At 48.3% G+C, this 27,504-nt stretch overlaps 1 protein-coding gene across 1 annotated transcript; it reads right to left on the reverse strand.

Annotated features, from left to right (window-relative positions):
• Window positions 1–929: 929 nt before the first annotated feature.
• TBL3 (transducin beta like 3) lies at window positions 930–26,552 on the reverse strand. Its single transcript, XM_061599827.1, has 22 exons — window positions 26,390–26,552; window positions 25,282–25,333; window positions 25,090–25,185; window positions 24,202–24,249; window positions 23,052–23,193; window positions 22,697–22,781; window positions 21,356–21,526; window positions 20,274–20,349; window positions 18,974–19,070; window positions 16,488–16,696; window positions 15,663–15,804; window positions 15,262–15,320; window positions 13,686–13,789; window positions 10,446–10,587; window positions 9,094–9,324; window positions 7,800–7,870; window positions 7,425–7,581; window positions 4,438–4,496; window positions 3,419–3,522; window positions 2,183–2,254; window positions 1,589–1,747; window positions 930–1,296 (listed from the first exon to the last, which is right to left on the reverse strand). The coding sequence occupies exons 1-22, from the start codon at window positions 26,425–26,427 to the stop codon at window positions 1,181–1,183; spliced, it is 2,430 nt and encodes an 809-aa protein (XP_061455811.1). The 5' UTR covers window positions 26,428–26,552; the 3' UTR covers window positions 930–1,180.
• Between the last annotated feature and the right edge of the window lie 952 nt (window positions 26,553–27,504).

Here is a 27,504-nt window from a genome sequence, read left to right on the forward strand (position 1 = left end):
CCAGGGGAAAACTCTGTCCCACTGGGAGTGCTAAGCAGGCACGGGTGTGTGTGGTGACAGAGCCATCCCCCTCTCATTCCCTTCCCTCCAAGGTGTGGGGAGCTAGGTGCCTCCAAGCCATACATCCACCATGATCCCCCCCTCGACCTCACAGAGTCAGCACCCCCACAGCCCCATTTACCATCCTAGCCTAAGGCCTCTTGCAAGAGTAACTGAGGCTCAGCTCTTCAGAGTATTTTCCCCCACCTCCTGCTGGTTGAGTTGTCCCTCTTATAGCCACAATGTTCTCCTCTGGGCAACTCCCCAGTACTTTGCACCTTGCTCCCCTCCCAAGGAAGCCCAGTCTGCCTAGCCACATTCGTATCATACACTTATTCCAATGTTGTCATGGCTTCCCCCAGAGAATCCTGGGAAGTGTCGTTTGTGAAGGAGATTGGTTAGAAGTCCCCCTCTTCCTTCTCACAGAGCTACAATTCCCAGAGTTCTCTGGGAAAAGGGAGTGACTGTTAAACTCCTCCGGCAATTGAGAGAAGCCATGACTGTTTAAAGAATAAGAACAGTAGAGTACATGCATGGTGTGAATGTGTTTCCCGTCAGGGCTGCTCCATTTTCATGTCGAGGGACAGAGAAAAGGTGGCTCCTACGGCCTGTCTCTTCCTGCCCCCAGAGAGCCTTGGCATGTGGTCAGCACCTGGAGTGGAGATGGCCTGGGAGTGCCATGAAAGCTGCCCTGGTGCCGCCCTCCCGATGTTTAGGGCCACAGCTCCCCTCAGCACCAGCTGGCACAGCTGGGGCTGAGGGAGTAGTAGTCAAAAACATCCAGAGGGCAGCAGGTTGGGGATGTACGCTTCCAAAAGTAAAAAGAGCAGGACCTTCCCATAATGACCACAAGCCCACTTGCTGTTTTCTGCAATGCAGAGACACACTCATGCAGCTGAGAATGGCGTTTATTTAATCCTGAAACTCAGTGTGCTGATTTAAAATAAAAAATAAAAATGGGGCTCAGGAGAGATATAGGTTGGAAAAGTCTCTCAGGAGATTAGGGATGATTTGTGCCTTTATAAAATTAAAAACTTTTTTTTTTTTTTTACAAAACATTCCACTGGCAAGGGCAGTGCCAACCTGTGCTCAGACTTGGCAGAGGAGCATCAGGCGCTTCACGCCCAGCATCCCACGCCAGTCATGTGTCCATCTCTTCATCCCATTTGGAGGCATCGCCCAGCCTCATGTTTTGCCACATGAAATCAAGGAACATGGAGGCCTGCAGTAACCGGCCCAGCCTCTGGAAGTGACGTTCTGTAAAGAGGGACAGAAAAAGGAAAAAAGAATGAAAGCTGCCGGTGACTACCTGGTCAACAGCTGCTTCCTTCCCAGTCTCTCTCTCTCAGGCTAACCTACCTCACAGGGCTGTTGTGAGGATAAAACTGGGTTGTGGGGGAGGAAGGAACCATGTATGCCACCCTGGCAGCTCTGGAGGAAAGGCAGGGCATAAACTTGCAATAAAAGAAAAAAAGACAGGATGAAGCCTGAGGTGGGGAGGCTGCATGTGTCGGGGAAAGCGCCACGGAAAGTGCAAAAGGCTACTTGCCTGTGTACGGAAGGAGCGACTCCACGGCCGTTTTGATCCCTTCGTACTGCAGGAGAGACTCCGGCGGTTCATGCTTGAGGAGAGTTTCCACCACTGCCTGAGCCTCGTGGTAGTTCCGCGAGTTTGTGTTCCAGGTGACGGAAAACCTCAGCACAGCCTCTACAAGTGGGGAAGGCAGACGGAACAGAGTTCTCTCGGGCCGACTGATGGCCCCTGCAGGAAGCGATGGCCTTGGCTTCTTCATTTTCTGCCTCCCCTCAGACTCTGCACAGATCTTGGACGGCGAGGGAGGAAGTTTCCCACTCACAGGGGAAAATGACAGAGGACTGCATCCCTCCCCATCCCCCACCTCCCAGGAGAAAAGAAGCCTGTGATGTTAGTGGCAGATTTTAAGCTGAAAAATGTCACGATGACAAAGGGTCAAGCAGTCTTTCCCTTCACCCTTCTTCTTCTCAAACTCCCCATGGTTATTGTTCATTAGGGAAAAAAAGATGGGAAAATGGCCAGGTAACGCCTAGCTTGGTGCATAAGGGCATACGTGCCCACCCACGTGCCTGCTTTGTTATAGGCCGTCTCTGCAAGATGCCAACTAACCCTTCTGGTCTTTCCGTAGTTTCATGATGTTCTTTTCCAAGTCCTCTTTTCCGTTGGCCTCCTTATGAATAGCTGAGAGAGATAATAAACAGCCAATCACTATTAAATTCCAGGGGGAAAGAGAGGTTTAAAAAATTTGAGGTGTCCTTGAAACACAGGATTGGAAGGATTGCCTGCATCACCTTTGAGACGCACACAGAGAACGAGAGTCGCACAGGTTACATTTGCATGCCACGCTAAACCACGAAGTTTTGGTTTATGAACACAGCCCAAGAACTCCCATTTCACTCTTCCGTTTGCACAAGCAGCCAAGCCAACCACAAAAGGGCTAGCTGTGCATTGTGCTCAAATGCAGGGTAGTGGTTTGTTTCATTCTAAAAATCATGGGATCACTATGCCAACATCAAACGATGGTTTCAGGCTGGGAGTCCTCATTGAGCTGTTTATAGTGGCAGAGCGTAGCTTGGGGGTAAAGCATCTGCTATGCCTGCGGAAGGTCCTCAGCAGCATCTCCAGGCGTTTCCCTGTCCAAAATCCTAGAAAGCTGCTGCTAGTCACTGCAGACAATACTGAGTTAGATGGACTAATGGTCTGACTCAGTATATTTATTTATTTATTATACTTGTATACCGGCCCATAGCTCAAGCTCTCTGGGCGGTTTACAGTAACTAAAAACAAATACAATTTAAAATACATCTTTTAAAAACAATTTTAAAATTTAAAACAATATAAAACACATGCTAAAATGCCTGGGAGAAGAGAAATGTCTTGACCTGGCGCCAAAAAGATAACAGTGTTGGCGCCAGGCGCACCTCGTCAATCAGATCATTCCATCATTCGGGGGCCACCACTGAGAAGGCCCTCTTTCTTGTTGCCATTCTCCGAGCTTCCCTTGGAGTAGGCACCTGGAGGAGGGCCTTTGATCTTGAAAGTAGTGTATGGGTGGGTTCGTATCGAGAGAGGAGTTCCATCAGGTATAGGACAGCTCCCTATGTTCCTGTTGTTACTACTACTAAGAATCAGCACATACATTTACAAAACTTGGAAGAACAGGGACATCCTTGCCCGACACCAAAAGGCTAACAAACTGGCATTCGCTTGGAAGTATGCTGCATGGAACTCTGTGCACAGAATCACGTGGCAAGCCCCAGCGAAACCCACGGAGTGGGGCTTGGTCAGTTTCCACAGGACTCGGGAGGGGAATCCCCTTACCATCCCTTCATCACGAGGCCTTACCCCTGACCACCGTCAACACTGTGTGAGGCCGGTCCAAGGAGATTGCCAGGCGGAGCGCCCTCAGGTACTGCTTCTCGTGCAGCAAGTTCGACAGCTGCTGCTCTCTGAAAACGCAAAGCGAGAATGAGGGGGTGCCGGTCTGCAGCTGGCATTCCATACGAGTGGGATCTCTTCCATTCCCACACGTGCCACTGAGGCTTTTCTACTGCTGCTGCCGTTCTGCAATCTGGACAGAGGGTGAAGCCCAGCACGGGGCCACACTCCCTCTTGCACAGCCCTCTTTGCAAGTCAGCTGTCTACCTACTGTACAGCCCTTGGATGTAGGAGGGCTGCGTCCATGCAATACTTAATACAGCCTTTCCCAAGCGGTGTGCCTCCAGATGTTGTTGGACCACAACTCCCGTCTTTCCTGACCATTAGCAATGCTGGCTAAGGCTGATGGGAGTTGTGGTCCAACAACATCTGGAGGCACACCGGTTGGGAAAGGCTGACTTAATACATTGTCAGTGCCTAGGATATTCCCAGGATTCCTTGCAAGGGCTTGTCTCCGAGCGGAAGGCAGGAAAAGGCCGTAGCTCAGGGGTGCAGCATCTGGTTTGCATGTAAAAGGTCCCTTGGATCTCCACGCAGGGCTGAGAACGTTCCCTGGGAGAAACCCTGGAGAGCCACTGCCAGTCAGTGTAGGCAACACAGAGCTAGATGGACCAACAGTCTGAGTATAAGGTAGCCTTCTACGCTTCTGACTCACAGGGAGCTGTAGGGTCCTCCAGGAGCGTCTCACCTGTTGGAGCGGCAGCAGCAGCAGCCTCCCCACAGCAGCATCACTGCCGCTTCCAGGGAGAGGCAAGGTGGCTGTGGCTGATGGGAGCTGTACCCCAAAACATCTGGAGGGCACCAGGGTCAGAAAGGCTGCTCTTATCCACAGGCTACACTGGCTCTCCTACTTGGGGGAAATTAGGCAGCCGCGTCCCTGCCGAACATCCCTGGCCCAACCGCGGAAGTTGCTCTGAGATACTCACTTTAGGATCTGCTCTTCCTGCTTTGCTTGCTCCTCTTCCAGCTCAGTTTCGGTGACATCCTTTTAACATACAAGAACACGGAAACACAAGAAGGAGAAGGAAAAGCAATGGCCAAGCGGAACGGCTGCTGCCTTGGAAAAGGAAACTACCGAACCAGCCGGGATTCCGCCAATCTCAGAAGGTGGTAATGTTTTTCAAATGTTACCCTCACCCCTCCAAGCAATGAAAAAGTTAACTCATGAGGTTAAATTAACTCATGCAAATGAAAGCATACATATGCAAGTCATTTACATAGCTTATGCTGGGTTTTTTTCTTAGGTTTCAAAATGTAGATTATTGCTTTTTAAAGACCTGAAGTGATAGCCCACCCAAGTCATACTCAGAGCAGGCCCAATGCTATCAATGGACTTAAGTCCCTTAAATACACAGATTTCAAGGGGTCTATTTTGACACAGCTAGGAACCAGAGAGATGAATTATCTCATGTGTCTCTTTGGGGAAGGCTATCAATCCACGGGAGAACTGAGTAACAGGTATGCGTGATCAGTCTCTGACATCTCTCCCTCTGCCCTGGGGAAACCTGTTTTCCCTGTCATCTGGAGTGGCAGGTTAAGTGTTACACCTCAGGAACCCTGCAGAGTGGGCACATCAGTCCCACCAAGACTATTACAGAGAGGGACCTTACTGCTGGCTCTAGGCCCCGTCTTAAGAAAAAAATGATGTCAACAAAGATCAGAATGTTAAGTCTGTTCTATGTTGTGTATAGTTTTATTTGGATTTGAGTTGATTTCTGTTGATGTTACCTTCTGATTTACATGGATGTGTAGTTCATATCATATGCAGTCCTGGGGAAGGGGCACAGTTCAGTGGCAGAGAACCTGTTTTGCATGCAGAAAGTCCCAGGTTCAACTCCTGGCATCTCCAGATTGAGCTGGGAAAGACTCCCTGTCTGAAACCTTGGACAGCTGCTGCCAGTCAGTGTAGGCATTACTGAGTTAGATAGAACAATGGTCTGACTTGGTATAAGGCAGCACTTCCCAGGTTCCTAGTCCCTTTGTTAAACTCTTGTTATAGTCTGATGACTAGATACAAATAAACAATTCTGAATCACGTGTTTGGGAAAAGCAAAATAAATAAATAAAAAATAACTGTTTGGCCATGCAGAATGGCCCTAGCTATTGAAAGTGATGCACGCCTTCGACGGGCACACAGAATCTGCCTGCACACGGAAGGCATCCATCACCTGCTACTCCAAAGACAAAAAATGTCTGTTAATAAGTTCCTCAGAGAACTAAACAGCCCAGGATGCCAAGTACCGCTGCTCCTTTCTGCATCTGCATTAGAGCCCCAGGAAACAGCTTTTAGAGCAAAGTCATTCCATTAAAAGCAAGAGGTGGGGAACCTCTGGCCCGTGGGCCAAATTTGGCCCAGCAGGGCCTTGCTCTGGCAAAGAAACAATTGGGAGCTCACTTGAAACTCCTGACTGTTCCTTTGTAGCCATGTTGGTACCCGCCCCACACCAGACGTCACATATGAACATCCTCGTGGAGTGTTTATATGGAGCCAGGGAGATGGGAACTGGCATTTCCGAGAACAATCCAGGAAATTATCAGATTGCTTGTTTCTGAAGGGTACACAAGCTGTCCAATTCTGTCATGGATTTTGGGATCTCAGGGTTGAATAAAAAGCAGACAGTTCATGAGACATGCACACCTCAAAAAAACTTACAGGAAGACATATTCAGGTGTTCAAAATATGGGTCTCGGAATGTAGACGTATCATGTTAAGTGGTCCTTCCCAAAAATTCAAATGGATTGGTTACACGTGGCTCAGTTAATCCGTCTGATGAGAGGCAAGATGCTCCTGGAATGTCCACAGCTCAGTGGCAGAGCTCCTGCGTGCAACCCCTTGCATCTCCAACTGAAAAATGGTACAGGTGAGGGAAGAGACCCTTCCCTGCCTGAAGACCTGGAGAGCTGCTGCCAGCCAGCACAGGCAATACTGGCTGGCTGGACTAATGGTCAAACTCAGTATAAAGCAGACACCTATGCTCATGTGAAGTTTGATGTTTTTAACACTACTAAATTATTTAGTGAGAGCCAGTGTGGTGTAGTGGTTAAGGTGTTGGACTACGACCTGGGAGACCAGGGTTTGAATCCCCACGCAGCCATGGAGCTCACTGGGTGACTTTGGGCCAGTCACTGCCTCTCAGCCTCATGAAAACCCTATTCATAGGGTTGCCATAAGTCGGAATCGACTTGAAGGCAGTACATTTACATTTTAAAATGATTTAGTAGGAGATCCTCAGCAGGCATGTAGGGTAGTAACTGTGAATCTTCTTGCCACTTCACAAGCTATTGGCTTGATGACAGATGCCTGCACCTACTGTTAACCAAATGGCTCTCAAAATGCATGTGAAACGGCACAAACCAGTGGTGGCTGGTGCCCACTGGGACTGGAAGGGCGTGAGGCAGGAGGCCAACAGTAGGTGGAGCCAGAGCAAATGACAGGCTGAGCTGAATGATTCTATTTATCTCCCCATTTTCCTCCTTCTTGATGAGTTCTCTGAGGGCAATGCTGTGGAGGAGGAAGCTGACAGCCGGTGCCACCCTCTGGATGGTGGTAAGCAAGAAGGCAGGCAGGTGGGGGTTGGCTGAGGGCAGACCGAGGCTGTTGGGGCAGTGCTCATTCGCCCTAATGGACCAGACTCCACCGGCAGCAGCGGATAAAACGGATGGGCTTGGTTCACTGAAGAAATGGACAAGTAGCACTGACTGACTTTGTTCAAAAATGGCACCCATTTATTACAAGTCTGGAAGTAACGCCACGAGACAGGAAGGGTGGCTCCTCCTGCGTTTCTCTCAAGGGGCCCTAGCTGACTTTGAGCAAGACGACGAGGTAGAGTGTGAAGAAGAAGAAAAAGAAAATAAAGCAAAGGAGCCAGGCTATAAGGGTGGTCTTTAAGTCAGGCAATTTTGATGGGTCTACCTTCCACAGCAAGACCTTGGAGTCGGTGGAGCCTGTCACCACGGCGTTGTCCTTCTTATTGGCATGGAGCCCCCACACTTTATCCTCGTGGCCGTCTAAGGTCTTCACACACTCGTTGTTCTTAATCGTCCAAAGTTTCAAAAGACCGTCAGAGCCACTTTTGGGGGAAGGAGGGCAAGGGGCAACATGAGGACAGTCTTATGGCATGCATATTAGACGTTTATAGTGCATCAAATTTAACACGAGGTGTAGCTAGAGAACCAGCAGGGAAAGTAACGGCTCCCTGTGTTGTGTTTTGCCCAGAGGGTGAAGCACCACCTGGCCTGTTGGCCTGAGCAGAAGCCCTCCTCCCACCCTTTTCCACAGAGGGCATACCTGCTAAGCACCTGTCCCCCTTGGCTCACAAAGATGACCTTCAGCACAGAGGCGTCGTGACCTTCAAAAGTCTGGCAAGGAAAGAAGAGTGAAAAGCAAGAAGGGGTGGGTGGAAAGGGAATCGCAACATCTTCAAAGTTTCCTTGCTGCCACACAGATGTGCATGTGTGTGTGTGCATGCACATCTCTCTCTCTCTCTCTCTCTCTCTCTCTCTGAGTCAGAAAATATTTGTCCACAGTTTAGCTTTACAAAGATGCTGCCTAATCAATCCCTGAACTGGTGGGGGTACTGTGTGGGATACAAATTTACCTGGTTTATTCTGAATCCTGCAAAATCTCAGTTTTGAACAGAGCCTACTACTCCAGTCACAGGGAGTCTTGCTACTGACTTGGCCAGAAAAGTGAAAGCTCCCAAAGGAAGCTGTTAATTAAAACCAGAACGGGGCTGAATGTGCTTTCTGGTTGTCAAGACATTTATATTGCTGCTGTTGATGGACACATTTCTATACCGCTGACTCAAGAGGAAGGAAAAGACTTCCATAATATCAGCATAAAAACCAGAAGTAAAAATGTAAAAAAGCAAAGATAAGGGGAACGTAGATCTGGGTCACATGGAAGGGTCAGCTCAGGTAAATAAAAACATTTTAAGCTGGCATCTAAAACTAAACCCAGGGGATGCCTGGCTAATATGAATAAGGCAGTCAATTCCACAGTATAGGTGCTGCTGTGCTGAACACTTCATTCCTTGTGGCTGCCAAGTGGATGCCAGAAGGGACAATGAGCAAAGCTTCTCCAGCAGATCTCAGAGAACGGGCAGGGGTGCATGGAGAAAGCAGGTTCTTCAGGTAGGCTGGCCCCAAGTCACTTAGGGCTTTATACGCTAAGAAGAACACACTTCCTTTGGCAGCTTCTCTTTCTGCATACAGACTACCTGTGGATTTGGTGCCCCAACTTAAGAAGAGCCTGGCTACCGGATCAGACAAAAGATTCATAATCCAGCATCCTTTCCTCAAAGTGGCCAACCAGATGCCTCTTTGGTAGCCAACAAGCAGGGTTAGAGTGCAACAGCACTGTCCCAACCTGCAATCCACTGTCTCCCACAGTGAAGGTAGAACATAACCTTATCCTCCATACCTTTTGCTTGCTAGTCCTTAAGCCTCTTACACATGCTGTCCCCCAAATTTGGCTTTTTTTTAAAAAACAAGTTATTCTAAACTTCAGAAAGCTCAGTCTCCTGTATCTCTGGCTAATGAGAAAGAATTGCTAGGCATTCAAGGCTGCACAGCAGATGTACCTTCAGGCAGCTGAAGTCCTGGAGGTCCCAGATTTTCACAGTGCCATCCGCTGAAGAGGTGGCCAAGACCTGGTCCGCAGGGGAGAACTGCACGCACCAGATGCCCCGCTTGTGCCCGACGAAGACTCCCAGCAGCGCGCAATCCTTACAAGACCACAGCTTGGCTGTCCTGTCCTGGGATCCAGTTGCAACCAGTTTGTCATTTGGAGAAACTGCCACGCTATTGATATCCTAAACAGAGCAGAGAGGGAAAAAGAGTCAAGCGCCTGCATTCTCTCGCAAGCCAGAGAGGAAAGAAAGACAAAGGAAACCGTTCAGGATTCTAGACTTCTTCAGATCCAGGAGTGCAAGCATGCAGGGACAGAGACATGCCACTAGATAAGTCTTCTGGTCTGTCCTTTGGAAAACCTTTCTGCAGCCCGTAATAGTACAATCTGTAAGGTAACCTGATTCTGAGCTGATGTAGACAATGTTGCCAATCTCCCACTCACGAGTATTCCATGGGACTAATGTGCTTCCTCCTCATCCCCTCTTGAACATGAATGAGGACTAACCACAGCTGGCAATATGACTGTTCCAACATTAATACTACCCACGGTTCGATTTAACCAGGGTTTGCAAGCCCAGCATCCCTACCCCTGGCTGCAAATGGTGCTGCTGGCATTTTCCTTTTTATTATTAACATTTATTGAATAAAAAGGTGGTTCCCCCTCTCCACAACGGAGCAGAGCTCCTCGCAAACCTCCCAGCTCACCCCAAATGTATAGACTCTGGCGTGAAGCTAACCATAGTGGGTGCTAACATGAGTGCAGGCATAACACTCCACTCCGGTTAGGGCCAGGAACGGGATAGGAGGAATTCACAAAACAGAGTAAGAATCTGGCATGCTGCTGATCGCCAGAAGACGAGAAATATTACACCTGCTCCAGACCAAAATAACTCCATTGTTCATTTGGCAGCTAATAATCTATAAACAAGACAACTGGGGAAACTTCAAGGGCTGGACTAGTACCACCTTTTTGTATCTGTGCAAAATCCAGCCTAACGTATTTTTAAATGTGTTTAGATGTGTTGAATTTGTTTCTATTTTGCTTTTAGTTGTGTTGCTTTGCTGGTTTGGCGTTTGCTTACTCTGGGCTCCTTTGGGAGAAAGAGGAGGACAGACATTTAATAAATACTGCGGAAGAGTTCTCTATGACACCAGAGCTTACACCCTGTCTTTTGAAACAACAACGGGGATTATCTACTTGATAGGCATTTCTGAAGCCGCAGAGGCAGGAGGGCCTCCCTCTCTCTCTCTCGCTCTCTCCAAGCTGCCAAAAGAACCCTTCCAAATCCTGTCCTTGCTTTACCTTGTCGTGCACCTTCTCGGTCACGTAGGCATAAAGAGGCTCGGGAAAGGGTGTTTTTTCCTTGGTAGAGAGGGACTCGGGGAGATTCCACACTTTGATTGTATGATCTTGGCTGGCGGTGACCACAAAGTTCTCTTTCATCCTGGGAAGGAGGGAGGGGGAAGGAGAGTGAACAAAATTGAAAGGGAGGTCAGGAGAAAAAAGAAGAAAGAGCCAGACACTAATTGCTCCACCTGCGAAGAGAACAAGCCCCCTTTGAACCTAGCGTGACACACACAGTATTAATAGCGAACTCAGGTGCACTCAGGCAGACCTCACGTGATGGCTGTTTAGCCAAACAAGAGGCAGGTATCTGCTTGCTTGGGGGAACTCCAAGATTTGCAGAAAAGAGAACCTGAAAAGGAAGGTGGGGGAGATGAAAGACAGGAAACTGCCTTATGCTGAATCAAACCATTGGCCCATCTTGCTCGCGACTGTCCAGACTGACTGGCAGCAGCTCTTTAGGGCTTCAGGCAGGGAGTGTCTCCCAGCCCTCCCTGGAGATGCCTTCGGGGATTGGACATGGGACCTTCTGCATGCAAAGCAGAGGCTCACCCACTGAGTTCTGGCTCTTCCACTAAAAGCCATACAAACATGAGCAACTTATACGGAGTCAGGCCATTGCACCATCTTGCTCAGTGTGGTCTGCACTGACTGGCAGCAGCTCTCTAGGGTTTGGGCAGGGTGCTCTCCCAGCCGTCCCTAGAAACGCCATCAGAGATTGAATCTGGGGTCTCCTGTATGCAAGGCAGATGCTCTGCCACCGAGCTAAGACTGCCGTCCTCCTGGTTTTGAATAAAGGGCTGATTTAAACTGGAATATAGGTAGCTGCCTTATATTGGGTGCTATCCCACTAAGTTGTGCTCACAGAAAAATGGAAAAGGACTGCCTTCAAGTCAATCCCGACTTATATGAATAGGGTTTTCATGGTCAGCGGCATTCAGACGGGGTTTGCCATTGCCTCCCTCTCAGGCTAGTCCTCCCCAGCTGGCGAGGGCCTGCTCAGCTTGCCACAGCTGCACAAGCCAGCCCCTTCTTTGTCCGCAACTGCCAGCTGGTGGGGCAACTGGGCTCCTTGGGACTCTGCAGCTTGCCCACGGCTGCACAGGTGGCAGGGCACGTAACCCCTGAGCCACTCCCTGTGGGGATGATCTTCAGCTAGCCCTCGACACCCAGGAGACACAAGCGGGGATTTGAACTCACAGGCTCTGGAAAACCAAGGCAAGACCGACTAAAATTAATGAACTTAATTTAGTCAAGGTTATTAATATCAACATGCCTACTCTGAGTATGACGGAATACAACCCACTGAGTCAGACCGTGGGTCCACCTAAGCTGAGTATTGTCTACCCTGGCTGGCAGGGAAACAGCTGGAGAGGCTCCTTGGGACTGGACCTGGGAGCTTCTGCAAAGCAGCTGCCCCGTCGTCACGCCATCCTCTACCGCTGAAAACAGCTCAATGAGGACTGAGCATGTTTGGGGGCCAGGGAATGTCCACTGACTGTTGAGGGAGGATCGGGGACACGCAGAAAGCCAAGAAATGGCATATCCTGGACAAGGGTTTGGCTGCATGCCCTGAACCTTGAATGGGGGCACATGTTGGAGGTCACACAGTTTTTATCACAGGCGAGAGATTCTGTGCCTCCCCTGGGCTGTAAAAAAGAACTATCAATGTATGTGAATAGTTCTTCAGATACTTCTACCCATTTATAACTGGGAGCCCCCACCCCACCCCTGCTAGCTGTAGCCTTGGCAACTGCTCTTTAAATGAAATGATAAAAAGCTACAACAAAGGCACAAATTCTAGACTTCAAAGAGGAACCTCAGCCACAAAAGAATTTCTAAAGCTTTCCAGCACTGTTGGTTATCTCTGACCCGACACGAGTTCAATGATGCGTCACTGCGCAATTAAGGAACCCAGTCCTCTTCATTCTTGATCGTTCACCTGTCTTGAAAAAGCAAGGCACCCCAAACAGTGGGGTGTGACCCGATTCATGGGACAGGAAGACTTCCAGTGTACCACTTCTGAGCATGCATATTCGCACGGATCCCAAGTCTGCAGACCATTGTGTTCCCCTCCTCCCTGCCTATCCGCAACTCTGGTTGTGGTGATGGAATTCCAAACATCCATTTGTGGGGATATCTAAGGTCAAACTGGGGACAGAGAATGCTCGCATGGCTCTTCCTCTCTTGGGGGTCAGAGGTGTGGGCTGGAACTAGTGACACCTTTTCCCCAGCCCCTCGCGATGAGTCACCTGTGCTGCTCAGCTGAGCTGTATCAACTCATTGTTTGAGCTGCTGGGAGACAGAAAACGGTGCACTCTTGCTGGCAAGCAACAGCATACAGAGATCCAAGATAAAAGAGAGGTGCAGAGAGATGGAGATGCGCAGAGACCAGGAGAGGTGGGGGAAGCGATGGTGCTGGTGGTGAAGATAAAGTAGCAAACCTAAGGGCTCAACTGGAGAATCTGGGATGGTTTTTCCTCTTCCACCAAGCATGCAATTTTGGGAGGGACAAATGTGGAGGAAAGAGACATCACAACCCGCCCAAGAGCCAAATCAGTCAAATCAACCTGCTGATCAATGGGGTTACTGATGTCACAACTGGGGTCACATCCCCACCATAAAGGACATTTAAAGCACACCCACTTCCCTCAAAGAATCCTGGGAACTGTAGTTCACCCATCACAGAGCTACAATTCCCAAGCACTCTCGACAAACTACAGTTCCCAGGATTCTTTGGGGGGATGAGTGTGCTTTAAATGTATGGTGTGGATGCGGCCCACCAGCCTCCCATCAACATGTATTTTTCTATGTTCTTTTCCAAAAGATTCCAGGAAAGCGCTTGGGTGCCCATCACAGCGTGCTCATGATGGCACAGGACATCCCTTTGCTACATTTCTGACCGTGCCAAGTGCTCCAAAGAGAGACGGCAGACATTTGCACAGCGGCAAGCTCCACGCCCGATTGTTTGAGGCCCTGGATCCAAGGCCAGAAGAGAGAAATCCTGCAATGCAGCACCTGGAGGACAGGCTCGAAAGCAAACAGGCGAAGGAAAGAGCCCCATCCCACTCAATGCGCCACAGAAGAAAAGGCTCTCCCACGAAACAGCCGCACTTCACGCTCCCCGGCAGTGGTCTCTTGGCAAGGAGTGCAAGAGGGGCTTTCGAGGAGGCAGGGAAGACCTTCCACTGTCATTACCTGGAGCAAGAGAGCGCACTCACGCCGTGCGCATGGCCCAGACCTTGGGCAACACAGGAAATCTGGCCATCTTCGGTCATCTGCCAAACTCGGATGCTTTTATCCTGGAAGCAGAAGAAGAGGAGGGGGAAGAGGAGGAGGAGGCTGCTTTGCAACAAGGATGGGGAAACTTTTTCAGCCTGAGGGCCACATTCCCTTCAAGGCAACCTTCCAGGGGCCACGTGCCCGTGGTGGGCGGGGCCAGAAGGAAGAGCGGACAAAGCAACAAATGTGAACTTCGTCTTTCGTACAGTAGGCTAGTTTCTACACACACCCCTCGCTACCCTCTCTCCCTCCTGGCAAGTAAGAGGCTCAAGGGCACATTTCCAGGCAGGCTAAAATCACTCTCGGAGGGTGCGAAGCAGGGCTGGGGAGGGCACGTGGCCTGGGGCAGAGTCCGAAGGACAAGAAAGAGAGCCCTGGAGGGCCAGTGTTGAGGCCCCAGGCCCGAGGTCCCCCCATCCTCCACTACAGGCAGCAAAATGTCTTGGGCTGGGCCCTGCAAAGCAGTATTTGCTAATTGAGGAGCGCAGGAAGTCCCGTTAGGGAAGAAGGGAAACCACTCCCTGCAGAACCTGCTGCATGACCAACTTGACAAGACTGTCGTTTGTAATGCAGGGAATCGGGAACACAAGGCGGCCCTGTGTGGTGCCAGCAATTCCAGCACTGAGGGCTGGAGGGAAGAGGAGGGGGAAAGGTTTGGGAAATCCATCCGCCCAGATATCCTTCTGCGCTCCTTCAAAGCCACCTCTGTGCGCAACTGCCCTAAAACAATGCTCCCATTTATCTGGCGTTTAGATTATCCACATATTTCAAATTTTCCAGGGCTCCTGAGCTAAAAGTGAGCTGAAAGTCTGCAGCCTGACCCCGAACATCACACCAGCATCAAAACAGCAGAGGTGGGATAATGAACCTAAATGGAGATTTACAGAGGGGTAAGAGCTCGGGCCAGTTTCCCCTTAGAGAAGGGTCTCCTTAGCACTGAGTTAGCCCAGACTTCCCCTTCCTGGTGCCCTCCAGCTGTTTTGAACTACAACTCCCAAGGCCCCCTTTCCAGCACTGCCCAATTTTGAACTACAGTTCCCATAAGCCCCCTCCAGCACCACCCTGTTTTGGACTACAACTCCCATGAGATGGCTTATGGGAGTTGTAGTCCAAACAAACTGGAGGGCACCAGGCTGAGGAAGGCTGATTTATTCAGCCTCTCACACTGTTGCACCCGGCTCTGCCTTTCCAACGGGGCTGTGACCACATTCTGAATTGGATTTTTTTCCCCTATTGCCCTAAAATGAATGGAGATCTGATAAGAGGATGGTTATGTGACTTGCACTTAGTAAACAAAAGTCAATAAATAAATAAATAAACAAACATCATGCTAATTTTAAATGCAAAGTTCCCTTCTGTGCCCAGAGAGGTCTAGGCAGCACAAAGCCCCCAGGCCTACATAAGGTTCCTTGTGGAAACGCTAGAGTGTTCCCCAAGCACTCATTAAATGCACAACAAATTTTCAAAACAAAAAGCCCAACTGGGAAGTTACCTTTGCACAGCTAGCAAACAATTTCCCCTTTCGGAAGACATCCAAGGCGAGAACAGTATCTGCAAGAGACACGGGAGGTGTGATGTGCGGTTGCCACATTGGACTGGCAATCAGCTGAGAGGAGAAGGGAGCCTGTGACCAGAGGCCATTTGATCGTGTACCCCACAGGCATATTTAGCACCCCAGCAATCGTTTCATAGCCGTGCCTGTCCAAGGTACTTTGCCATTTGTTTGCCACCCTGGGCTCCCTCTGGGAGGAAGAGCGGCATATAAATTTAATAAATAAATAAACTTAGTAGCTGCATTTTGTACCAACGGAGGTTTCCACGAAGCCTTCAAAAGGCAGCTCCACACGCAAGGCACGGCGGTTGTCACGCGCAGAAACTGGAGGAGCTTCTCACCTGTGTGGCCGCGCAGGATCTGGCAGTCAGACGTTGACAACTCGAACACTTTCAGCTGGGAGCTGTTGGTGGCCACAACAATGTGAGAATCTTTTGGCCCCAGGAACCTGACGTCCAAAACCTCACCATTGTGACCTGCAAACTGAGAAGGGCGAGAGCCGAGATGAGAAGGTCGGGCCATAACTCAGGGGTGGAGGGCCTCCTTTGCATGTAAAAGGTCCCAGGTTCACTCCCCAAAGGCACCTCCAGGTAGAGGTGGAACACAACTCCCTGTCTGCAACCCTGGAAAGCAGCTGCCAGTCAGTGTAGACAATACTGAGCTAGACGTACGCAGGGTTTGTCTCAGTAGAAGGCAGTTTCCTATGTTCCTAGGGATGTGCCAAGTGATAAAAGCCAAAACAGGTAGGAAGATTATGAGTGACCCTCATGCAGAGACCTTACTGGGGAACTGATGTCACACACTCCTACAGTGGAGACTGGTGGCTCCAGTAGGGCAATGCACCTTGGACTGCAACTCCCACGAGTTCCCTCAAGCAGTGCCATGTTTGGATAGCTCCTTGGAAGCTTGGACTAAAACCCAGAGTGGATTCACTGCCCCGCTAACACTGGAGCCACCAGTCTCCACTGTACACCTAGCAAGAGGACTGAGCTCTTACACCCTGCTGCGCATCGACCACAGGTGCCACTCCCAGCACAGGTGATGCTAGAGGAGACACCTGCAGCTTCTGCCCAGCTCTGTCCTCCTGGGAACCATTGCACACCTCACCCACCCGCCTCCCCTTCCCCAAGCGTTGCTGCTTTCGGCAAGGGAAACAACGGGGTTACCTGCTTCCTAAGCTCCAGGGTCTGCACGTCGTACAGGCAGATGTTGTGCTCGGAGTTCACTGTGACAACCTCACTCTTCCGTGGCACCAGGGCGCAGTGCACAAGGCTGTGCTCGCCAGCCTCCTCATCGCTGGATGCCGCTGGGAGGCTGGGCAGTGACTGGCTGTGGACACAGATGGCCGAGGAGGCATCCCAGACCCGCAGGACCCCTAACACACACACACATGTAAGCAACAATCAAAGATTTCCCAGGGCTGGGCAAGATTCGAGGCAAAGAACTCTGGGGAATGAAGCTGTATCTTTTAAAAAACAAAACAGAAAATTGCCGATAACCTGCCCTCTCTCAGGGTCTCGGTGCAGGCTCTCTCTTGCAACAAATAACACTCAAAACCAGCCTTCGCAAATTTGGCACCCTACAGATGTTTTGGACCACAGGTCCTATCAGCCCCAGCCAGCACAACTCTACCGTTTAAGTTTTTTTAATAAACTAAACTGGGGTTGGTTATTTATATTCTGTTTCAAAGACTCTGCTAAGCAGAAGGTGTATGTCTCATGTTAGATTAGGTTCTTGCAGTATTTTCATTAACAATCTAGTAGCCTGTGCCCATGCAGTTCCACTTGAACTTAGTCCCACTGAGTTCAATAAGATTTACTCACATCTTGAGTGCACAGACAGGCAAGGATATATACGTTCTTCGAAAATAAAATACTTGCTCCATGCTATTTTGAAGCACTGCTATATATGTGGCGTGTAAGTGTAAATATGTATCTATATATCCATTGCTCACTTTGGGAGGAAGGATGGGATCTAAATTTAATAATAAATAAATGAAGAGAAATGCACACACACATTTAAATGTAGAGGCATTAGTATTTCCCACATCTCCCTGGTGAGCTGTGAGAAAGAGAGCTTGTTATCTTGATGTTCAGGAACTAGGGTAGCCCCCTATGCATCCCCCCCAATAAAGAGGACAAAGGATAATGCTAATTTGCATAATATCATATGACCAGGTGATTGTGTGCCTCTCAGTCTGCTGTCCAGGTGCTAAGGGTTGATTTTGCTCTTTGGTTTGTTAGCTGCCTTAAGTTCCTTTGGAAAATTAGGCAGGATATTAATAAATAAATAAAAACTAGTAAAAGGTTACAGAGAAAATCTTGCGCAGGCAAGGCTTTGCAATCTACACCTGGGTTTATACCCTACACAGTTTTGTGGGATTTGGTATGGAGAGCAGCAAGCTGGGAACCTTGGCTGTTGTTTGCAAAACAGAGTTGGATGGGCAAGTTTCTAGACCTTATGAGGAAATCTTTCAAAAGACATGGCTTTCTGCTGGAGGTAGTAGAAGTTTTAATGCCCCATACAACTTCAGCTTTCCCAATCCCATGGGTACCATTCTCCAGTTCCTTTAATCAATTGCCTGCAAGGTCTGTCTGCCAGCAGACACTCTCTAAAAAAGAGCTGCATTTCCTAATTGGAGGAGGAGGGAGAGCAGCGTCTGCTCAATTCTAATGGTTTGATCTCTGGTGTGTAGTGATTAGAGCGCTGTACTAGGACCTGGGTTCAAATGCCCACTTAGTCATAAAGCTCACTGGGTGGCCTTGTGGCAGTCACAGCCTAACCTACCTCACAGGGTTGTTGTGATGAAGGAGGAGACCTAGTATGCCACCTTGAGGTAAGATGGGGTATAACTGTAATAATGATCTTCTTAATCATCCCAGCATGCAGGACACGAATAATGGGCCGAAGTTACAGGAAGCCAGATTTCAGCTGAACATCAGGAAAAAACTTCTTAACCATTAGAGCAATACCACAATGGAACCATGACCCAGGGAGGTGATGGGCTGTCCAACCCTGGAGACCTTCAAGAGGCAGCTGGACAGCCACCTGTCAGGGATGCTTTATCTTGGATTCCTGCATCGAGCAGGGGGTTGGACTTGATGGCCTTATAGGCCCCTTCCAACTCTACTATTCTATGATTCTAATAGTAAACATTCAAGGTGTTTCCCAGGTAAACATAAAAAGAGGAATAGCAATATGCCTTTTGTTAATATAGGATAGAAGCTGCTCCCTTATTTAAGTTTGGACTACTCTGCTTTTTTTGCACATATAAATGACGGAACACATTTCTTAGGAACGTAGATTGATAGGACTGACGAAAAATAAATATATACAGTAGGGCCCTGCTTTTCGGCATTCTGCTAATACGGCGGCTTTCAATTAGAGTAAGGCCCCACTCATACGGCGCTTGTTCTGCTTTTATGGTGTTTTTCGGGCGCTGGGCCCCATTCTGTTGAATGAGTTCCGCTTTCTGGCGGGTTCCGCTTTTAGGCGGGGGTCTGGGATGTAACCCGCCATATGAGTGGGGCCCTACTGTAATATGCTGGAACATGAACAAAATGATGTCCTCTTTTTTTTCTCGTGTTATAACACATAATTTAAAAACATTTGTTTTCTTCTCTCTTCAATGAAAAACTGAAGCTCCACCCACCTTTGCTGCCGGCTGTGAGAAAGTGCATTCCCGACTGCTTCACACCCAGGAAAGAGAAATCCCCTCCTTCTGGCAACAAGACCACAGCTTCAATGCTCTGCGATGGAGAAAGAAGTCAGCGGAAGGGTGAGCAGCAGAAAGAGAGACTGTGACGCTCCTGCCCCCAATGCAGAGCTCCAGAAGGATTCATAGCAAAGTTTCCCTTCACCCTAGTATGGCCAAACGTGGCTTTGGGAAAGCTGAGCAACGTGCGGCGCATATGGAAGATGGATGACACCCAATCCATGCTGCGTTTACACACCACAGGAGAAAAACAGAATTAGACTACTTGTCTAGGGCCGCCGTCACCAAAGCTGGTGCCCTCCGGATGTCTTGGGGCTACAACCCCCATCGGTGTGCTGGTTGGGGCTGGTGGGAATTGCGGCAGCCTAACCGAAGGCATACAGCCAGGCTTTTAAGGTTGAAGTGAAATTACTAACCGTGAACAGCTCTAAGACCGGACCAGTGTGTGCATCATGGGAAACCGTGGCTTACCATGAACACAGCGACTGCAACAAATCATGATCCCCGGCTCAGCACTGTGTCTGAACTGGGGATTGTGGCTTCCCTCAAGCAAACCACAATTGGAAAGCCAAGAACAAGCTTTGGCTTCGCAGCATGGCTTGTCTGGAGGAAAATAAGCCGTGATACCCAGCTCAGACCTAACACTACGCCAGGGGCTGTAGCTTGTTGCTCCTTTTGGCTAGAGGGGAGTAGGGAAATGGGAGCCATTCATGGTAAGCCACGGTGTATGAATGCTGTCAGCTCTCTTCTCCCAGCACGTCGCATTGCCATGCAACAGAGGAGAACCTCAGTTTCTCTGGAGATCTGGCCTCTCCTTCTGACAGTGTAAATGTAAGAACATAGGAAGAGCCTGCTGGAGCAGGCCAGTGGCCCATCAAGTCCAGCCTCCTGTTCTCACAGCGGCTAACCAGATGCCCCAATGGGAAGCCCCAAACCAGGACCAGAGCGTCACAGTAACTCCCCCCACTTGTGCTTCCTTGCAACTGGGATTCAGAAAGGCAGAACCTAGCCACTGTGGCTAGTAGCCATTGACAGCCTTATCCTCCATGAATTTGTCCAATCCTCTTTTAAAGCCATCCAAGTTGCTGGCTGTTGCTGCCTCTTGTGGGAGCGATTTCCTTAGTTTAAATATGTGCCGCGTGAAGAAGTAATTTCTCTTGTCTGTCCTGAATCTTCCAACATTCAGCTCCATTGGCAAAGCCCTACTGAACCAGCAAGGTGCTAAAAGGAACTTCACCTCATAGACAGGGATGGTGCCCTTGGCTTCTCTCTTGTTCAGGTCCCACACAGTGCAGATCTTATCACGGCCAGAGCTGCAATCAAACACAGTGTCACTATCAGACTTGCAGAACCATATAATCTTGGTGCAATTGCAGGCACAAGAAGGAAAAGGGTTTTCTAGGAGGCTGGCTTGAAAGCCATTGCCACGAGGCTGGGAGCTGCTACGATGCCCGTTGTACAGGTGAGGAAATTGAGGCACAGGAGATTTCAGACATCCTGTCTCACCTGATACAAAGTGGCCTAGACTTGGGCGCAGGAAAATCTGGTTCAAGTCCCACACATGGCTTTGGGCAAAAGATTTTGTAATGGCTTTAGTTCCCCACAGGGGTGTTCCATGGGGAGGGGGGAACTCTTCCATTTCCCATCCATTGATTTCAAAGGAGACCCACCTAATCTCCCCGTCTGTTAGCTTTCTGCTGCTTCCCACCCAAATAGTGTGAAATGTGCAGGTGTGATCTGTTAAATTTCAGGCAGACTGGGAACAAGCAAACCCAAATGTGCCTGAATTCATGTTTGTTTTCCACCTTTGTTTTTCATGAAAACAAATGGGGTTGTGTTCATTTCATGTTTTATTTCTTTTACAAACAAGTATACAACCTTAGTTTTTTTTATTTTAAAAAAAGCATAATAAAATAAAATAACATGTTCAAATTACATGTCTGGGTAGACATGCCCAAACGAAAATATTTTTAGCAGAACCCAGACAGAATACAGACTACAGTGTCGGCACCTATTTTCAATGGGCAGTACAGGTGCTGCCTCACTTACGCAGCGGCTGTTAAACACAGCTTTTGCTGGGCATTTAAATCACTTTGTTTTGTGCCAATTATGGTATTATGTGTTTTCTTGGAGGGGCTTTTACAATTCTATTGACAAGTTTGTCAGTTGAGAGAGACCCCTTGATTTCAATTCTTGTGTAGGTTTAGATTGCCTGCAATTTGTACTGTATATCAGCTCGAGGCTATTTTTAGAAATTGAAATGGAATCTTTTTGCAGAATGGAAAGAGAGGATGTAAGGATCCACCTCTAGGTTCTCACCTGATGAGTGTCTCGTTGTCTGGAGAGAAAGCAAGGGAGGTGATGGAGCTGAAGTGGTTTTCTAGCTGGCCGATGCACTGGCTGGATTTCAGGTCCCAAATCCGGATGCTGTTGTCCATGGAAGAGGAGAACAGCTGCAACTCAGAGATATCCGGATGGAACTTGACAAGGCTGGGCAGAGACAGAATGGAAGGGCCGTCGTTCAGCGGCAAGAGCACCTGCTTTGCATGCAGAAGGTCCCTGATTCAACCCCAGCGGCAGAGCTGGGAAAAGACTCCCTGCCTGAACCCTGCAGAGCCGCTGTCAGTCAGTGTAGATAAGGGTACCTAACCTGTCGCCCTCCAGATGTTGGTGGACTACATCTCCCATCAGCCCTACCCAACAAGAACAATGACCAGGGATAATGGAATATAGAGTAATGACTTCCGAAGAGCCATAGGTTTCCCGGCCTTGGTGTAGTTGATACTGAACGAGACAGACCATTTATCTGACGCAGCCTAATGCAGCTTCCTACATTCCCATGAAAGCTCAGAAGGTTTTTTTAAAAAAAATCTAGTGCAAACTGTCCAGCATCCCTCTTTTAACTTGTTGCATGCTGTCTGAAATGGAATAACAAAGGAAAAAAACCACATGGAGGGAGATGGTAGTCCCAGTCGATGAATCCTATTATATTTATTTATTTGATTTATATCCCGCCCTTCCAGCAGGAGCCCAGGGCGGCAAACAGAAACACTAAAAACACTTTAAAACATCATAAAAAGACCTTAAAATTCATTAAAACAACGTTAAAAACATTTTTAAAAAAGCTTTAAAAACATCTTTAAAACAGGGTTAAAAACATATTAAAAGCAATTCTAACACAGACGCAGACTGGGATAGGTCTCAACTTAAAAGGCTTGTTGAAAGAGGAAAGTCTTCAAAAAAGGAGCCGAAAAGATAGCAGAGATGGCACCTGCCTAATATTTAATAGACTTCTGAGTGACAGGGTCTGAGTCTATTTATAGACTTCTGAGTGACGGGGACTATTAGGATACTGAGAAAAAGACTGAATGTTCCATTCTACCCAAAAGAGACTGTATTTACCAGTAACTGGAGCATGAAAGAAAGATGAATCCTCACTCTAAACTTTAGACCAGCCTTCGCCAACCTGGGGCCCTTAAGACAGTTTGGACCACAACTCTCATCAGTCCTAGGCACCAAGGCCACTCATAGAGGCACAACAAATTTTTTTTTAAGAAAAAAGCATTTTCCACCCACTTGTAGAATGCCACCCTGTGACAAATTTGTTTGCGCTAAGCTCCCCTATCACACAACAGTGAGTTGAAAGGATCATTTCCTTACTGGACAACTCCAGTCGAGCCTTTCAGGTTGTGTGTGCAGTACTGTCTGGGAACGTCCCAGATCTTAATGGTGCTGTCACAGCCACCTGTGAAAAGAAACGAAAAGGAGAAATGAGCCACCCACAAAAGGTGAGCTGATCAGGGAACCCTGAGCTTGCAGGCCAGCTTTAGCAGAAGAATAAGCATGGGACCAGGGGGAGGAGAGAAGACTTTTTTCTTCCCGTTCAGTCCCACAGAGACCTCCTATTCCTTCTTGTGAGATGCCACCCACAGGACCAAGCAGAAGCGTGCCCCAATTCAAGCCACTGCAGAAGACCCCCCCCAAACTGGCTAATTATACAGAAAACAGAACGTACCTGTGGCTAACAAAGTGGAGGTCGAGTCAAAGACCATGCTGGCCACGGGTGCAGTGTGCACAGCCTTCCACGTGCGCGTGCATTTATTCGCCAGCCAGTCCCACTGCTTCAGTAGCATGGCTTGGCTTCCCGTCACAAGGATCTAACACCAGAGAACAACAGGAAATGTAGATAAAATGTTGGAAATGGGTTGGCCAGCAAAGATAAACTCACAATGGCCTAAAATCAAGGACATGGCAAGTGTCTTACAAGCCACATTGCATTCAGGGGTGGCTAACCTGTGGCCCTCCAGATGTTGCTGGACTCCCAACTCCCATCAGCCCCAGCCAGCATGGCCAATGGTCAGGGATGATGGTCCAACAGGGATGCTGCAGGGATGGGACTGTGCTGGGACCATCAAGCGGCAAGCATTTCCACCTGCCTTGCCCCACCCCTCTGCCTGGGCCTTATCAGGCGGAGCTGCAGGCTGAGTCGTGCTGCTGCAGGGATGGGACTGTGCTGGGACCATCGGGGGGCGGGCATTTCCACCTGCCTTGCCCCGCCCCTCTGCCTGGGCCTTGTCGGGGGGAGCTGCAGGCTGAGTCGTGCTGCTGCAGGGATGAGACTATGCTGGGACCATCAAGGGGCAAGCATTTCCACCTGCCTTGCCCCCCACCCCTGCTCTTAGTGACATTTGTTTGGGGACTGTCCTTTACCAGGAAGATGAATGTTTTTGGTTTGCTGTTCCTGTTTTTTTAGCTTTTCCGTTATTGTTAGTTTTTATTGTTAGTCTCTTAATGTTTTGATGTTTGCATGTTCTGCTTTGTACGTCGCTTAGAGTGGCTGACAATTCAGCCAGATAAGCGACTAATCAGTCAAATAAATAAATAAATAAATAAAATCATAATGAGAGCCACAAATTCCCCACTCCTGCTCTATGGAGTGGCCTAGGAGCTGCCCCATAAAATGATCACCCTCAGAGTTTTGAGGCTCCGTAATAAAGAAAGAAACTGAGTTTGCTCAACTGCCATTAATTTCAAAGTGATACATGCTGGAGAACAAAGAATTACACTGAAATATTTGCAGCTTATTCGGGAGTTTGACTCCATTCATCATCTCTCACGCTGCCCTAGCGAAACCCTTGATCCCTTCCTTGCTCGTGATCACCTACTTCATCATCACTGCTGAGAGCAAACGTTGTAATGTCCTCTTCATCATCCTAGAAAAAATACAACAGGAAGGAAGCCAGTCATTAAGCAACATGTACAACATGAATTGCTTTGTATCCACCTTAATGCAAGTAATTCCCAGTAGTGCCCATTGAGACTGGTAACGCAGAAGGCAGGGAGCCCAAATGGTAAGTGGGGCCAATGACAGGGGGGATGGAAGGAACTTTTTCCCCCCATCCTCCTCCTCCTCGCTGAGTTCTACAAAAGGGTACATTGAGACTAAGGAGGAAGAAGCTGCCACAGGCAATGCCCCCCCCGACTGGCTGTAAGTAAGAAGGCAGGCAGGCAGGGGTGACTGAGGGCAGACTTGAAGTTGGTGGGCCAGCAAGTTTGAGAAAACTTTAAAGGGAGCAGAGGTAAAACGTTTATTTAACAAAATTTATATACCACGTATGTGTAGGAAAATATCAAAGCAATTTACAATCAAAAATCAATCCTAAAATTATCAACAAAATATTGGAATTTAAAAACATTAAAAAAAAATTAAAATCAACAATAAGCTAAGTAAAACACATCAAGATCTACATGTCTGGGTAGACTTGCCTAAATAAAAATGCTTTAAAGAGGTGCTGGAAAGACTACCACGAAGGGGCCTGCCTGATGTAAATAGGCAGGGAATTCTAAAGTGTAGGTGCTGCCACACTAAAAGATTGATTTCTTACAACTGCAGAACGACTATGTAGCACCTGTAACCGTGCCAGTTCTACAGATCAAAGCGATCGAGTGGGCACATATGGGATAAGGCGGTCCAGTTAAACATCACTTGAAGACCACCAAACAGAAATATTTAGGAACCAAAAGAGGAATTTTGTTGTTGTTATTCTCATTACCTGTTCAATACTGTGGACAACAGCTCCTGTCGCAATGTCCACTACATTAACCTTGCTCCTGCAAGCACAGAACATATACTCCCCATCTTGGCTTATCTAGAAGAAAAATGTGTGAGAATGGAGGAGCCTTTTGTACATACGATCACAGCACCATGTAGTTGATAACTGATGGAAATTGGGCTCTGGTGTTACCTGAATCCGTCCTCCTTTGTAGAAAGGCTCGATTCTCTTGCATATGGCATAGCTGTGAAAGGGCGGAAGAAAAATACCAGTTCAGAGTTAAGAGATGATTCAGAACTCTTGATGAGTGACCTGTTAAAACTAAAACATTTGTAGTGGTAATGCCCCAGAGTACAAATATTTTGGACTGATGTATTCCAGGAAATAAACAAAATAACGAATCAACAAATTAATGCTACTCCACAAATTTGTTCATAGATGATGATTCAGATCTGGAAAATAAAGCATTGGTTATGCATTTATTACACACAACATGTTTCACAGTGGCACATTTTGGAAGGACGTATCTGGAGCTAACACAGAATATATGTATAAGCTGGTCTGGAATGAAGCATTGTTAGATAAACTAACTCAACAACTCAAGTCTCTAGTGATCAAAGTACAAGAGATATGTTTATTTTGACTAGGTATGATTCTGTATAATACATGAACCAGGAACAACATGATCAAGTTCCTTTGCCAGCATATAAATGGATATGGTTTCTTTAAGTGGGTCTTTCTACATCTCTTTTCTGGTTTCTCCCAAAAAGAAAAGGGAAAAAATAAGCACAAGCGAGATAAAGTGGTATACTGAAAACTGAAAATGAAAATATCCTGTACTGGTGATAGAGCTGAAGCCTCAGATACCAGTCAGTAAACCCTGAGTTGCTGCCAGTCAGTGAAGACAATATTGCGCTAGATGGGCCAATGGTCTGACTTTATATAAGGAAACATTCTATGTTCCTTTAAAAAAAGGATGATGCTGCTGCAGCCTCGCCGCTTGTGAAAGGTGATGCAACGTCTCCAGATGGCAACCCAGCAGGCAGCATTAACTAACAGCGACTCAGGGAGGAAATGGAAAGTACTCTGCACACACTCAGAGGCACCCTTCCCCTACGATTGTGACGTCAGCCTCCAGGCTGGGCCTCAAAAAGCGGGAAGGTGAGGCCAGGGCGCCCAACCAGCCGTCGCCAGAAAACAAGGGGCTGCGTTGCCATGGAGACTGCAGACGACACGACCCCCCTCCCCGAAAGCAATCCCCATGGCAAACGCTCCCTCAGGTCCCTCTCCGTTTCCTTACTTGCTTTTGAAGTTCGTTGAGGAGCTCCGATCTGCCATGTCGTAAACCCACCGCGGGCTTCTTCACCGGCTCCAGCCCCTCGCAGCGGCTACCATGCCAAAAAACACACGTGCTTCCGCTAAGGACCATTTACTTCCGGCGTGTAACAGTGGCGTAACGCGACCATAGAAGTATGAAAAAAGGATAAAGTGGCCAATCAGGTCCTCTGTAGCGGCAACTCCTTGGTTTCTTTCGAAGCTTTCCCCTTTCCATCTCCAAAGCGGAAGTGAGTGGCTCAAAGCTGCGTACGCAACCCCCCCCCAAAGAATCCTGGGAAGTGTAGTCCACCCCTCGCAGAACTACAATTCCCAGAACCCTTAACTACAGTTCCCAGGATTCTTTGGGGGAAGCCAGGCACTACATTCCCTGCATAAGGGAGAAGAAAAAGAGGAAGACCAAAAAAGAGATGGATTGATTCCATAAAGGAAGCCACAGACCTGAACTTACAAGATCTGAACAGGGTGGTTCATGGCACATGCTATTGGAGGTCGCCAATTCATAGGGCCACCATAACTCGTAATCGACTGGAAGGCACATAATAATCAGCCCCCTTCTTTGTGGTAGATGGCATTGAAAGCCAGACATCCAGCTGAACCTGTTTTCAATGCCATTATTTTAAAATTGTTGCAATGTGCCCTGTGACTTCTGGATGAAAGATGGATGATATGATAAAATGACCGGAAATGCACTCACCCTGTTGTATTCCCTGCATAGGCCATCGATCCAGATATATAGACCCAAGCATCTTTGTAAGCTGAAGGCTCCAATCCTCACCTATAGTTACCCAAGAGTATTGAAGCTACCTGGCTGAAAATTGCCAGCAGGGTTTAACCCCTTTAGCAAAGCTGGGGAACCTCAGGGCCAGGGGCTGAATGTGAAGGGGTCACATCTCCCCCCACCCACAAGCCCTGGTTTGCACCCTACATGTATATTCTTGCCTGGCTGGAATGTTTCCCGCTTACTTGTCCAGATGGAGGACAGAGGAGTGTGTGTGTGTAGAAACTAGCCTACTGTACAAATAGGAAATGAACACCTACTCCTGCACCAATTTTCCCCTCTGCCCCGCCCCCAAAGAC

Source organism: Rhineura floridana, chromosome 17 (assembly GCF_030035675.1).
Source record: "Rhineura floridana isolate rRhiFlo1 chromosome 17, rRhiFlo1.hap2, whole genome shotgun sequence".
Lineage (NCBI taxonomy): Eukaryota > Metazoa > Chordata > Lepidosauria > Squamata > Rhineuridae > Rhineura > Rhineura floridana.

Excerpts from the sequence above, each read along its gene's own strand:
- TBL3 (XM_061599827.1), bottom strand. The coding sequence starts at position 26,427 with ATGGCAGATCGGAGCTCCTCAACGAACTTCAAAAGCAA. Across the intron at positions 10,588-13,685 it reads AGTGCGCTCTCTTGCTCCAG|GATGAAAGAGAACTTTGTGG; the intron begins GTAATGACAGTG and ends CCTCCTTCCCAG. Across the intron at positions 9,325-10,445 it reads CCGAGAAGGTGCACGACAAG|GATATCAATAGCGTGGCAGT; the intron begins GTAAAGCAAGGA and ends TGCTCTGTTTAG.